Source organism: Narcine bancroftii, chromosome 5 (genome assembly GCF_036971445.1).
Source record: "Narcine bancroftii isolate sNarBan1 chromosome 5, sNarBan1.hap1, whole genome shotgun sequence".
In the NCBI taxonomy this organism is placed as follows: Eukaryota; Metazoa; Chordata; class Chondrichthyes; order Torpediniformes; family Narcinidae; genus Narcine; species Narcine bancroftii.
Window position 1 is genome coordinate 179,403,998 of NC_091473.1, and position 14,458 is coordinate 179,418,455.

Consider the following 14,458-nt stretch of genomic DNA (forward strand, 5'->3'; position numbering starts at 1 on the left):
CACCTACATCGATGGGGATGGTCTGCATGTCCTTCTCCCACCCCTACATGGATGGGGATGGTCTGCATGTCCTTCTCCCACCCCTACATGGATGGGGATGGTCTGCACGTCCTTCTCCCACCTCTACATGGATGGGGATGGTCTCCACGCCCCTCTCCCTCCCCTACATAGATGGGGATGGTCTGCATGTCTTTCTCCCACCCCTACATACCCTCTCCCATCCACTAATTGTCCCCGATCCCATCTATTCTTCGTCCTCCTTTCAGCTCTTCACGACTTCAGTCACCTCCCCGGCTAGACGCCACCGTGGCGCATGCGCGCTCCAGCCAAGCGTTTCCGGTGACGGGAGCCGCCGGAGTCTCGGTGCCGGAAGTGCACGGCAGCTTGGCCTGCGGAATAGGTGAGGTGCTGTGTGGGTACCTCGGGGTCCCGGGCCAGGGGTGACCTGAGCCCTTGCAAAGGGGCTGACTTCATTCACTGTGGAAGGGAAGGGAGGGGAGGGAATGGGAAGGGGGAAGGGGAAAGGGGGAAGGGGGAAGGGGAGAGGGAGAAGAGGGAAGGAGAGAGGGGGAAGGGGAGAGGGGGAAGAGGAGGAAGAGGGAAGGGGAGAGGAGGAAGAGGGAAGGGGAGAGGAGGAAGAGGGAAGGGGGGAAGAGGAGGAAGAGGGAAGGGGAGAGAGGGAAGGGGGAGGGGGAAGGGGTGAACTTGGTCTGTGTGCCCCCTGTCTCTGGGAGCTGCAGTTCGGGGTCGGGTATGACCATCGTTGGCCTCAAGCACAGTGAAGGTGTGGCCTCACCATCAGGTTATTGCTATGGACGCGTGTGTCACGAAACTTGTTGTTTAGCTGCAGCAGTTGCATGCATTACAGGGACAAAAATTGTGATAAATTATATTTCCTTCAATGCTCATTTAAAAATAAATAATCAGTGCAAGAAGAAGAGAAAATGCTGAGGTAGGGTCTGTGATTCATTGTCCATTGAAAAATCTTGTGGCGATGGGGAAGAAGCTGTTTTTGTCTTCAGGCTCCAGTATCTTTTTTTGTAATGGAAGAGGGCATGGCCTCGGTGGTGAGGGTCCTTGATGGTAGAGGCTGCCTCATTTCTTAAAGATGCCCTTAATGGAATGGAGACTAATGTCCATGATGTTACTGGCCGAGTTTATATGAAGATTCAATTTATTGTCACTGTAATAAAACAGTGTGTAGAGATCTGAGATTCACTACTGATGGCTGGCTCTGACCCCATCTACCCATATATAACCCTGGTTTCCTGCCTAAACCTTGAGCCCTTCTGAAGACCGTGACCTCAGTTATAAGCTACTAACAGTGTATGTTCTACCTCAGTCATGAGGGCTTTCATTCACACTCCACGGTGTCATGTTACAAGAAATTGCTTTTTCCTGCAACAGATTTGCTGTGGGCAGAAATTGCCTGAACTTCCTCTTACAGGCAGAGAAGGAGAAGCAAAAGAGAGTCTCCCCAGAGTCACCGAGTGTCTGTAGATTTGCCTCCAGCAGTTCTGCTGCCACACAGAGTCCAGTCCAAACCATTGGCAGCCCAAGCTCCAGATCTGAATATGGTCAGGAACTCTTCAGCACCTTGGGCACCCCCCTCATATCCCTGTTCCAATACTTCGTACCCCTTTAGCCAGTCGCCAGCAGTCTGCAGTCTGACGCGAGTCCCCCAACAGCAGTTTCTAGCAGCCCCCATCCTCTGTGTGTTCCCTGCCTTGAGTCGCCACCAGGCTACCACGTGTGGGTCTTTCAGACGAAGAGTCCCTCACTGGCCCGCCGCCATGGTCACCTTCCGGTGGGTCATTTCCTCTGCTTTTCCTTCTCAGACGGGGGAAACGATGACCCCGTTTTCTGGTGCCCTGCACCAATCCTCTCCTCCCCTGGCATCTGCAACCCCTCTTGGCTACTGCTGCTCAAAGGCCCTTTATCTCCACTCCTCGCTCCCTGCGGGTCCGCATCGGTGGCACCTTTTGTACTTTTCCTATCCTGTGCATTGGCACCTCCAATGTAGATAGTGTATTGTGGAGAGCATTCTGAATGGTTGCATCACTAACATTTCATAAGAATCTGATGACATACCATATCTTCTCAACTCTTAATGAAATATAGCCGCTGGCATGCCTTCATAATTGCATTGATATTGACATACCATTCTAGAGACTTAAATTAGTATCCAAGCCCATGCTGTACTGTTCGAATGCTGTGATGGTAAGGTGTCTTTAGGTGAAGCCGTTAATGGTGCTTTTGAAGAGTAACAAAGTTCTTCCTGGCATGCAATTGTATCCTGATTTTAACCCCCCTCCCCAAAAGAAATAGGTTAGTGAACATTGTTGTGTTTGAAATTCTGCAGTTAGTTAACTAGTTAAATTAGTTGTTAACTTTCCCATATTACCATAGGGAGTATACTTCAATAACCTTTGCTTGTGATATCCTGATTTCAAAACTGCTCAATAAATGCAGACCTTTATTCTTTTAAATGTTGAAGCAATGTCTTCACTCAACGGAGATGCTGATGGACCAAAGGCAGCACTGACTGTGTCTGAGGTGGATGGTAGGCACACTGAAAATAAAGATATGGCAAGTAAGCACACATCTTGTGCCACTGTTGGAGCCACTGTTCCTACTGGTTTCGAGAAAACTGCTGCCTCTGAAGTCCAGGAGAAAATTGGATCTGAGAGCAGAATTAGCAAGGATCGAGGAAGAATCTATTTTGACGTTCCCACAGAAAATCTTTATCAGGTTGGTTTGGTTGAAGCTTTTTCATTTATTTAAAAATATTAAGAGCTGGGAAGCAGTTTCTTTGTTAGTCCTGATCTCAAAGATGGGAAGTCATTAAAAATATTCATACGTAGAACTCTGGTAATTACCGTGGATTGTTAATTAAATTTCTTTTCTGATTCAGTTAGCCATGGGCTAACACTTTCACCTCTGTGTGAACAGGTTGTGGTTTGAACCCAACAAAAACATTGAGAGCAGAATTATTTCTGACTCTTTAAGTGTGAAATGTGAAACGGAGGATTTGTTTGCCCTGAAGTTGGTATAAGATATTATTGAAGATTTCCTTATTGTCATGTAATAATACAGAACATGTAATATTGCATGAAATTGCCTTCGCCTGCTGTAAGGCAGGCAAAGAGTCACCATTAGTGTTGCCTGGTGCTCCTTTCAGTAAGAGTAAAAAGAAAAGCAAAAGTGAGTCCCTTCAGACACTAGGTGCTTTTAAGCTGTAGCACCCGGATAGCCCTCCTAGGACCCAGGTGCGATTAGTGGGGCAAAGGTGCCTCCAACACCTTTTAAGCTGGGGGGGGTGGGAAATAGCCCCAGTAAATCAACAACCTGGTGATTTAAGGGGGATCCCGCCCCCGCGATGACACAGAAAGTGAGGTGTCACTCAAACTAGTCTCCCCCCCCCACCCCCACCAGCTGTCAGTCTCCCACCATCAATTACGTTCCACCCTCCACCCCGCGGCAGCCAGCCAATCTCTTTCCCCCACAGCAGCGACCCCCCCCCCCCTCACCCTGCAACATCAATCTCTCCCCACCAAGGCAGCCACCCATTGCTTACCCCCCCCCCCACCCCCCAATTGCAGCAGACACTTCAGGGGTTTCCCTGTGATACTTGTGTGGAAGCAGGTCGGCCATTTTTGTTTTCAAGCCACCGGTGGACAAAGCCTAGGTAAGTTTAACTGGGTTCCCTGATGACCTCCAGGGTAGGTTAACTTTGAACGACACTGACTGGGTCAGACCCTTTCAAGCTGCCTTGTGAGTGGGATGCTAACCGGGCAAATTGACGGTTAACCCCATTTTACAAGGCGGCTTGAAAGCACTGATTCATTATCTGTGGATTCACCTCCAGCACTCTTGCTCCAGATCTGAACCTCTGACCCAATCGAAGCCTTCAGCGCCCAGAGCTCTTTGGGATCCCTTGTCCTCAGCACCCTCTCAGATTCTGCTTCCTGGTTCCAATGACCAAGTAAGGATGGTAAATGTCTTGAAGAAGGGCTCAGGCCCAAAAACATTGGTTATATATCTTTAACTCCTATTGTCGCTGCGAGACCTGCTGAGTTCCTCTGGCACTTTTATATTTTTAATCACGTGAGCCAGTCTGCAGCAGACTACAGCCCATTCAGGTCCCCCAAACATGTTGCCCGCTGCCTGTGTGGGTCCCTCAGCCGCTGACCCCTCCCTGGTCTGCTGCCGTGGTACCATTAAAAGCACAGAAAGATAAAACTGAATTTTTGTAGCACATTAAAATATTATTTTGGCTGCCAGAGTGCATTGCAAATAGTTACATGCTTTAATAGTGTTGTAATTGCAGTCACCACTTCACTGCTCTGTTTGTGGAGGGCCACACCATCAGTGGTAATGTTTTCGAGTGAGATTTTGAACTAAGAAGCCCAGCCGTTCTTCACAGATAATGGGAATTTAGCCATGACAGTATTTCAAGGAACAGCAGGAAAGTTATGCCTCGTGTTCAAGCTAATTACATGGTGTTATGTAATTAAAAGGGAGTTAAGTGTTAACCAGGGGACTAGGAGGTAGGAGAAGGCTATCAGACCCTTCGAGTCTGCTCTGCCGCTGATCTTCCACCTTCTCGTCATTTTCCTGCACTATTTCCATAGCTCGATTCCATAAATAGCCAAAAATCTTTTCATCTCCGATTTGGAAAAGCTCAAGGACCGAGACTCACTTTTTCATTCCTAACTGGTCCACCTTTTATTCTGAGACCATGAGCCTTAGTTCTAAACTTCTCAGCCAGAGAAAGCAGGTCTTTGGTTGAAGATCCATAATTAAGTTGTCAAGGGCTTTGGAAGGAATGCTGTATTGGATGCTGGTGTTGCCAATTGAGAGCAAGGGGTTTTGTCCAGTTACCTGACAAATCAATATTTCCTGTGAGGAAATGTATCACTGCATTGTAGTCGTTTAGAGACAAACTAAATGTCAACCAGTCGCCAGAGTTGAGTAGGATCAACTCTCTTACTTGACTCTCATGTGTGCTTTTAAAGCATCCACACTCCCGATGGCCTTTGTGCCGCTCAGCCTAGAAGTGATGTCCTCCAGGATGATTGACTGGGCTTCCTGTTGCTACCGGCTCAGACCATCATGACTGGTTTGTCTATGCTGCGCCATTCAGGCCGCTACAGGACCCCCCTCCCCCCCCCCCCCCCCAAGAACCAGCATTAGGAGGTGATGATTCCTTGAGGGTGGCAAATAAAAACCAAGGGAATTTATCAGAGGGAAATGCAAACACCAAATATAATGAATATCTAAAACAAAGAACAACACAGGAACAGCCCGTTTGCCCACAATGTCTGCACCAAATATTATCCCCCAATTAAACTAGCCCCATGACGGTCCCCACACTGATCCCACTGCTCTGCTCTCTCCCCACAGCCCTGTGTCAGTCCCCACATTGATCCCATTGCTCTGCTCTCTCCCTGTAGCCCTGTGTCAGTCCCCACACTGATCCCACTGCTCTGCCCTCACCGACCGCCCCACAGTGTTGGGACTGATACAGGGCTCTGGGGAGAGTATGGGGCTGTGGGATCAGTGTGGGAACCGACACAGGGCTATGGGGAGAGCAGTGGGATCAGTGTGGAGACTGACACAGGACTATGGGGAAAGAACAGAGTAGTGGGATCAGTGTGGGGACTGACATGGGGCTATGGGTTTTTATTTGCCACCTTGATGGCTTTTGCTAACTGGTTCATGTGTAAATTGTTCTGCACCACCGAGACCTGTGTGGTTATATATTTCTCCCGATGCCTCTGCCAGTTCAAACTCTCTACTGGTCTGATTCCTCTCTGAACACTCAAAGTTTGGCGTGGCTATGGGCAGATTATCAACAAACAATTGGTACTCAGTGCCTGCATTGGAAAGCAACAAATTAATCTGTCCCTCATAAGTGGGATCAGTATGGGGACAGCCTGCGCCAGCCGCCCCAGTGCCGACAGCCCAAAGTGACAGGAGCCAGAGTGTGCTCTGAGGTGCCTCCCATGCAGCTGTCCTTTTCAAATGGACAGTGCTGCGCTTTTAGCGCTGTGACCTGAACGACAATTCACAGGTCCGCTTCTGCACGCGCATTCTTAGCGAAGAATGCACCTGAAGACACAGAGAGAAAGAGAGACTGCTGCCTTTCTGCAATGTCTTTTGGTTTGAAACCCCATTTTGAAGACAGGTTGTGAGTTCTTAGTTCAGCCTGATCAAAGCCCTTGTGGTCCATAAAAGAGGAGAAGACTGGCTGTATAATGTTTTGCCTGAATAAGGGAAATAGTAATGGAACTCTGTGGTGACCTGAAAGAAAGAGGTTATCATCTGGAAAACCCTGATGGGGGAAGTTTCTTTGGCAAGACACTGACGTGGCTGATTGGAAGGAATCAGTTGTGGGTGTCAAACGAACAACAAATCTCTCTCTGAAAACCAACAAGAACCTTCCTGAGTGATAACCATTTACCTTTCAAGCACCAAAGCCTGGTGAAGATTCATAGATGTTAAATTCTGTGCACAGTATAAGAATTGCCTGATACCGGTGAACTTGGAAGAGTGAGATTGGACTGTGAATCAAATAACTTTTCTCAACTTATACTCACATTACATACACGTGCGCTTAGAATTAGAAGGGAGTTAAGTTAATAGTAATAAGTTAAAGTTTGATCAGTTTTTATGTTTAAAGTAAATTAAAAGTAACTTTTGTTTAAGTAACCATTTGTCTTGGTGAATTTCTATTACTGCTGGGTTTAGGGGTCCACTGGGCCTGACACAACCTCTTCGTGGCGGGCATGCAACCTTCACTGGCTGCTGTAAATCCACATCTACTGGCTTGAGGCGGTCAACCATGATTGTCTCTGGCCTGCCTCCCATGTCTACCATAAACATTGCACTGTTGTACTGAATTACTCTGAATGGGCCCTCATACAGGCACGGAAGAGGGGCACGATGCATGCCCCACTATATTCAGTCCTGAAGTCCTTCGGGATATATGAAGTGTTTGTACCGTGCCTTGAGGTAGGAACCAGTGCCATCGTGCCGACTTTCTCACGCAGCCGTGTTAGAAGTGCTGAGGGTGCCTTTGTCTGTCCTCTTGCCACTGGTACGAATTCCCCTGGAACTGTGAGCAGCATGCCGTTCACCTGCTCAGCAGAAGACGTGGCCAGATCCATTGTTGGTGCCGTACAAATGCCCAGCATCACCTAAGGCAACTCATCCATCCAATCAGGACCTTTGAGGCGCATCATAAGGGGCCGACTTCAAATGGCGGTGAAATCTCTCCACGAGGTTGTTTGATTGCGGATGGTATGCCGTTGTATGATGTAAATGTGTGCCGAGTAGCTGGGCTAGTTGCTACCAACACTGTTGATGTAAACTGCACTCCTCTGTCTGAGGTTATGTCTGCAGGTGACCTGAAACAAGCCACCCAATTCATGGTAGATATGCTGCACACGATGCAGTGCACATGTCTGAGAGTGGGACAGCTTCTGGCACCTGATGAACCAGTCAGAAGGAACCTGGCATCTCACGATGGTGGCAGTGGTCCCACGATGTCTATATTTACGTGGTCAAAATGCTTGTGTACCAGAGGAAACGATTGAAGCAGTGCTTTTACATGCTGCTGTGTTTTCAAGGTCTGACATTGTACACAAATTATGGCCCATTGTGCGACCTTTTTCTGTAAGCCGTGCCATATGAATTTTCCTGCTACCAACCACATGGTGACTTGAATGGAGAGGTGCGGCAGGCCATGTATTCCATCAAATACTCGGTGTCTCCAATCCACGGGTATGATTGATCGGGGTTGGCTTGTAGACATGTCACACAGGATGGTAGCCATTGAAGGTCCAAAACTCAAGTCTTCCTACTTGAGGCTGGATACTGTAGTATGGTCAGCTGCTACGCCGTCCTCCTGCTGTGTTGTGGCAAGAGCTGCATAGCCTATGCCCAGAGACCCTGCATGAAGTAAGGCGAGCAATTTGAATGTTATGGAGTTCACCAACCGCTTCCTTTTAGGCCCATCAATAGCGAGTTAGATCGCATAAAATCTGCGCCTAACAGAGGTTGCAAAACATCAGCCAACATGAATGTCCAAACGAATTGACGAGGGTTGAATTCGAGGGTAATAGTTCGCACCCCATATGTTCTGATATTGCTTTTGTGAGCAGTTGAAAGGGATATTCCAGACTTTACATTATGGGTGGCTGAACCCAGAGAGGCAAAACACTGACCTCCGCGCCTGTGTCCATCGTGAAACTCCGACCCGAATGCTGGTCCCATAGGTTGAGGAGGTTGTCTCGATGACCAGCCGTTGAAAACATTAACGACGACTGGCCTGGGCATTTCCCTGCTATGAGCAAGGGAGGTGGCTATAGCAAGTCTGATGGTAATAGCAGCAGCAATCTTTATTTGGAATATCATCTGTAGATGTTCTGACTGCCTTGCGTCCTGGAGCACTGAGTCGACGAACACTCTGGCGTGGCATAGCAACTGAATCCATGATGGCTCCACTATGTTGTTTTGCATGCCAGGGGATATCAGCATGACCTGCCAGTTCCCAGGTTGCTAAAATCTTCCTTCACCAGGAGTAGGCGAATTTCATCCAGCATCTGCTTGTGGAACAGCTGTTCAAAGGCCATCCATTAGTGCAAGCATTTCATTCATAAGAGCAGACGGTGTTCAGTTGTCCAAGCCATCTATTTTTAACAGCCTTGCAGCCCGGTTGCAGTGGGACAGCGCAAATGTACGAATTAGTAGTGCCATAATGGCATTTCACCTGTTATTCTCGGAGGGTTGACTCAGGAAATCGACAATCCTTCCTGTTATGTCCTGGTCCAATGAGCCAACCGTGTAATAGTATTTGGTGTAGTCCAAAGTGATTCTGTGAACGTGGAACTGGGCTTCTGCCTGCTGAAAGCAGACCACCGGCTGTGAGGTCCAAAAGATAGGCAGTTCGAGCGCTACCGCGTTTTAGATGTTTACTCCACTCGTGCTGGGTCCAAATCACCGATTGGACACATCGAAGTCACCACTGTAGTTGTTGAGAGACAAATAAAATGCCAACCAGGATCAATTCTCTTACTCAACTCTGGCGTGTGCTTTTAAAGCACCTGCACACTCGACGACCTCTGCGCTGCTCAGCCCATAAGTGACGTCCTCCGGGATAATTGACAGCAAGTTTGACGCTGCTAGGCTTCCACAAGCCACTTCGTCTATGCTGTGCCATTCGGCCCACTACAGCATACTCATTGAATGTCATGTTTCCTGTGTTAGAATAGTGATTGTTCCTCAACCAATTTTTAAAAATGTAATAGTTGTCATTGAGATATAAAAAGCATTGTCTGAATACTGTTTGATTTGTCCTTGATATATTCTGGGCAATGTGAACCAAATAACCGAGGGACGGCTCTCAAATTATTTTCACATTTGCTAATTTTCCTTTCAATGGCTAATTTATGCAAATTTAAGATTTTGTAAAACATCCTGTCCTTTCTCCTTCAGGTTCATCTCTTGAGATCAGTTGATAATTTATTTGTTGTGGTCCAGGAGTTTCCTCATTACCAGTTTGACAAATCCAAGGTAAGTGCCTTGCACTAATGTATCAAAAGATAAAATAATAGAAGTAGGGATTTGAGTTTTGGGAGGTATCACAGCCAATTGGCCACGCTCTCTGACAGAGGACTCTCTGATTTACGGGCTGTTCCCAGGATGCATGGAGAGACAAACATGCAGAGCTGCTGGAATGTCATCAACTTTAGTCTGCCCAAAACTTGTTGGTTTTCCAGCTCAGTGAGATGTCGATGAAGGTGTGCTGCCGACTGGCACGTTCCAGGCTACAGTAGTACATGCACTGAGGTTTGGTTTAACCAATGCAAGGGCATGGGAAAGGACCACAGTCTAGTCTTCCATTACCAGGCATTGAGGGGCTGAGACCAAGGGGAAATCCCTCATACAGCAGGGGGGAGTAACGGCAAGGTGCCACAGTCGTGGCAATGGTGTAAATAGAGAATGAATGTAACAATGTACAGTGATGGAAATGTGTGGATATGAGACCAAGGATGTGAAAAAAACTGAACAGTTTTCTCTTTTGTAAATAATTTATGGAAAATAGGGATTTTTTGGGGGGGAAAAAACATGTGTCTCTCAGTGATGCAGCTAGAAGAGCCGCTGCCTTGTAGCTCCAGCAACCCAAGTTCTATCCTGATACCCAGTTGTGTCTCTAAGGAACCTTCATCTTCTCTTTGTGACAGCGTAGGCTTCCTTTGGATCCTTTGGATGTGGGGGCACCATCTCACATCAAAGGGCGGAGCCTAGTAGACTAATTGGCAACTGATTGGAATATGGGGAGAATAAGATGAGTGTAGGATGTACGTAAATCTGTGTTTGATGGTGCAGGCTTGCTTTCGTGCTTGATAACCACGAGGAGCCAGGGTGTTTACATCATTACGAGAAGATTTATTGGCTTTAGCTCTTTTAATTTGTTTTGTATATATGAGTGCGAAAGGAAGGTTGAGAACCCCAATTGTTACTGAAATATTTTGCTGGAGAAAAATTGTCATTTGCCCACTTCCTTTGGAGTTTTGAACATAACAAGTCAATTAGGTACAATTAAAACAGTGCTTTTCAAACCTTTTTCTTCCCACTCACATACCACCTGAAGCAATCCCTTACTAATTACAGAGCACCTATGGCATAGGGATTGCTTCAGGTGGAGTGTGAGTTTAGCGGGGCAGTTTGAAAACCACTGGTTTAGATGCAGCTTTGGTTTAATATCTCTTTGAAAGATCCCACCTTTAACAATGGAGCACATCTGCAGTATTACACTGGCCATATCAGCTGAGTTTTTATGCTCAAGTTTCCTTATTTCTTTAACAGGAGAGTATTCTGGAGGACTTTAGGCGACTGGCTGGCCAACTTCCCTGGACAAATCCCCTTGAAGTATGGGAGTTGAACAATAGTCTCAAGAAGAGGAAGTTCCAGCGCAGGAAAACCAATCCAGGAAGTAGCCTGGTTTCAGGAACACTGCACGAGAGTGACAAGAATGATGTAGCCATGAGCTGTGCCCATTTACCTTGTGGAGATCAACTACATAATGGAACAGGATTGTCTGTCTGTGAATCTGGGCCAAGTGGTGACCAACTTTCTGAAGTCAAGGAGTCCCCTTTCATCTCTAATGATGAGGTCATTGATCAGGTTTCACTTGAGGGACATTTGGCTGCCAAAAATGAAAAAGAAGGGAAGGGCAGTGGACTACTCAAATTTCGAGTTACCTGTAACAGAGCTGGGGAGAAACATACCTTTACCTCAATGGAGGCAGCCAGAGAGTTTGGAGGTGCCTTGCAGGATCTGTTCAAATGGAAGGCGGATATGACTAAATTTGATATTGAGGTACTCAAATTATTGCTCCCTTCTCATCCTCCTGCCCTGTTTCTTCTTTGATCTTTTGAAGCTGCCAACTACAAGGAGAGCCCTCCAGCATTGCACAAAAAGAGCTGCTTGTCAATCTTACCAGAGGATCACAGGCAGGCGTGCAGTCAGCTCTCACTCTTGGATTCTGCATATGCATAAAATGCATTGCCATGTACCACTGTTAGGTGTTTACACTGCTCTTGGTGGAGCAAGTTGTATCTGAAGGCACAGAGAAGAATGGAGCAAGTTGCAAGCAAGTGCTCAAAAAAATCTACCTAATTAATCTAAAGAGTGAAGGAAATTTCCAACACCCTAGAATATTTTCTGGTAGTGACATAATTCTTTTTAACTTGAAGTCTGGTCTGACATCCATTAGAATAGTTCCTTTTATATATAGATACATATATATATATAAAAAGAAGCCACATTTGAAATAGAATTGTTCATGGAAGTGTACAGGCTGGGCTATTTTGAACACGGATAGAGGAAACTTTCCTGCCTAGCAGTGTTTTTATTTGTCATTTTTTTAAAATCTGAAGGTAAAAATAATCAGTACTTTATCCATGTGAGAAAGGTACAAGTACGTGTAGCGGTGACCCTGAGTTTTCAGTTGCTCAGAGAAGTGAATCAAGTGAAACTGGATTCGACAATGTTTGGACAGGAGATTGGTGGAAGATTGATTCTCAGACTTGAGCCCTGTGACGAGTGGTGGGCCTCAGGGATCTGTGTTGGGATCATTGTTGTTGGTCATCTATATCGATGATCTGGATGATAATATGGTCAATTGGATCAGCAGGTTTGCAGACGACATAAAGTTTGGAGGCTTTGTGGACGGTGAAGGTGGTTTTCAAAGCTTGCAGAGTGATCTGGACCAGCTGGAAAAATGGGATGAAAAATGGCCGATGTGGACAAGTGTGAGGTGTCGCATTTTGGAAGGTCAAACCAAGGAAGGACATACACGGTAAATGGTAGAGCACTGAGGAGTGCAGTAGAACAGAGGAACTTGGATGTAGATACCCTATTGGCATATAGGATTTCCCCCCCCCCATTCCCCAAAAATTGCCTCAAAAACCACCCTGGGTCCTATACTCGAAGGTGACATTTTGGTGCCACCATTTTAGTCACCAAAATACAAAGCACTTAAACTACTTACCCAGCTTCAAGAAGCCCGTGGAGGTGCTGCAGCTGTCCAGGAAGTGAGCCCGCAGCTTCGCGGATCACCTTCCCCTGGGTAGTCTGTGCCTTCAGGAACTGCTGCCGCCACCACTCATTTCTCCCGTGAGAAAGCCAACCATGGTGGCCCCTGCCACCAACACAACGACCATGTTTGTAGTACACGCCAGTGGTACGATCGATTGCTTGCTTTGAGGGGAGCGCTGGCCCTCGATGATCAGGCCCCACACTGAGCCTTTGTTTGATGAGCATGGCCCCCTGAGCAAATTGAATGAGGCATGAGGACAGGCTGCTCATTCACACCCACCCACTGCCCCCCCCCCCCCCACCAAAGCTTTGGCATCTCAGCCATGCAAGGCTGGAGAGTTTTCATCGAGGTGAGTGAAGGCACACATGCACGTGTAATCTAAATGGAGCCTTGCAGGAGGAACCTGTTTGCCAACTTAACTGTAAATATACTAAAACAAATTTTGCCTAAAAATGTATGCACCACTGATATGCTGTCAAATGTGGTACATAATTCCCTGAAAGCAGTATCGCAGGCAGATAGGGTTGTGAAGAGAGCTTTTGGCATATTGGCCATCATAAATTATTGAGCACAGGAGTTGGTATGTTATGTTAAAGTTGTATAAGATATTAGTGAGGCCAAATGTAGAGTATTGTGTGCAGTTTTGGTCACCGAACTACAGGAAGGATATCAATAAGATAGAAAAAGTGCATAGAAAATTGACTGGGATGTTGCTAGGACTTCAGGAACTGAGTTACAGGGAAAGGTTAAACAGGTTAGGACTTTATTCCCTGGAGCGTAGAAGAACGAGGGGAGATTTGATAGAGGTGTTTAAAATTATGAGGGGGATAAATGTAGGTTGGCATTTTCCTCTGAGAGTAGGTGAAATACAGAGCAGAGGACATGGGTGAAGGGTGAAAGTGGAAAACTTTTGAGGGAACTTCTTCACACAGAGAGTGGTGGGAGTGTGGAACAAGCTGCCAGCTGAAGTGGTGAATGCAGGTTCAATTTTGACACTTAAGAAGAATTTGGCCAAGTACAAGGATGGGAGAGGCATGGGGAGCAATGGTCTTGGAACAGGTCAGTGGGACGAGACAGAAAAATGGCTTGGCACAGACTAGAAGGGCCTAAGGGACCTGTTTCTGTGCTGTAATGTTCTATGGATCTATATGGAGAATCCTATTTCCACGCTGACTTCTCAGTCTGCCAATAATGCCTCATCTTCTAGCTGGGCATGTTGCAATCTTCAGCACACTAAGGATATCCATCTGTAATATGAATAGAGTTTTCCTTTCTCCTCAAACTGCCTGATCTGCTGGTCATTTCCACCATTTTTTTTTGGTTTTTGTTCTCTGCAACAATGCTGATCTGTATTTTACAACTTTTACATGTCTCTTTGCTTGTTCTCTGCCGCCCCCTTCCCCTGCCAACACTCCTGCTCGATCCCCTGCCTCCCCACCCACCCACTGCTTGCCCACCCACCATGCCCCCTGCCTCACCGCTGGCCATCCCCGACCACGTGACTGCCAGTCTCCCCCACTCCCCACCCCCCCGGCCGGGTTCCCCAACCCCACCCCTCCCCCTGCCGGTTGCTGCGTCCCTCCCCCCCCCCCCCCCCGCCCTCAATCCCTCGCGCCCTCCCGGATTTTATCTATCAGAGATATTCCCTTCGTCCCTCCCATACATTCCTCCCCCACAATCTCTTCATTTTGAAAGTGAATTTTTTCTAACTTCCGATGAAAGCTATTCAACATGAAACTGCTTTCCCCTCTATGGATGCTGCCTGACCTGCAGAGTATTCTCGCATTTTCTGGGTTTTTTTCATACTTGTAGATATCATTATTGGGTCTTAGCACAGAAAAAGAAATC

The 14,458-nt window shown here is 47.0% G+C and overlaps 1 protein-coding gene across 4 annotated transcripts in view; it reads left to right on the forward strand.

Moving 5' to 3' along the window:
- Positions 1 to 330: 330 nt before the first annotated feature.
- Positions 331 to 14,458, forward strand: part of thumpd3 (THUMP domain containing 3) — a 36,765-nt gene continuing 22,637 nt past the window's right edge. For 3 of the 4 annotated variants that reach the window (XR_011358090.1, XR_011358089.1, XM_069939907.1), the window contains exons 1-4: positions 331 to 400; positions 2,498 to 2,751; positions 9,502 to 9,579; positions 10,876 to 11,388. Coding sequence is in view for 2 of the 4 variants with exons in the window: in XM_069939907.1 (XP_069796008.1) it covers positions 2,500 to 2,751; positions 9,502 to 9,579; positions 10,876 to 11,388 (843 nt within the window). In the remaining 2 variants the exon portion in view is untranslated. The remainder of the gene's footprint in view (positions 401 to 2,497; positions 2,752 to 9,501; positions 9,580 to 10,875; positions 11,389 to 14,458) is intronic. The other variant, XM_069939908.1, reaches the window with a different exon arrangement.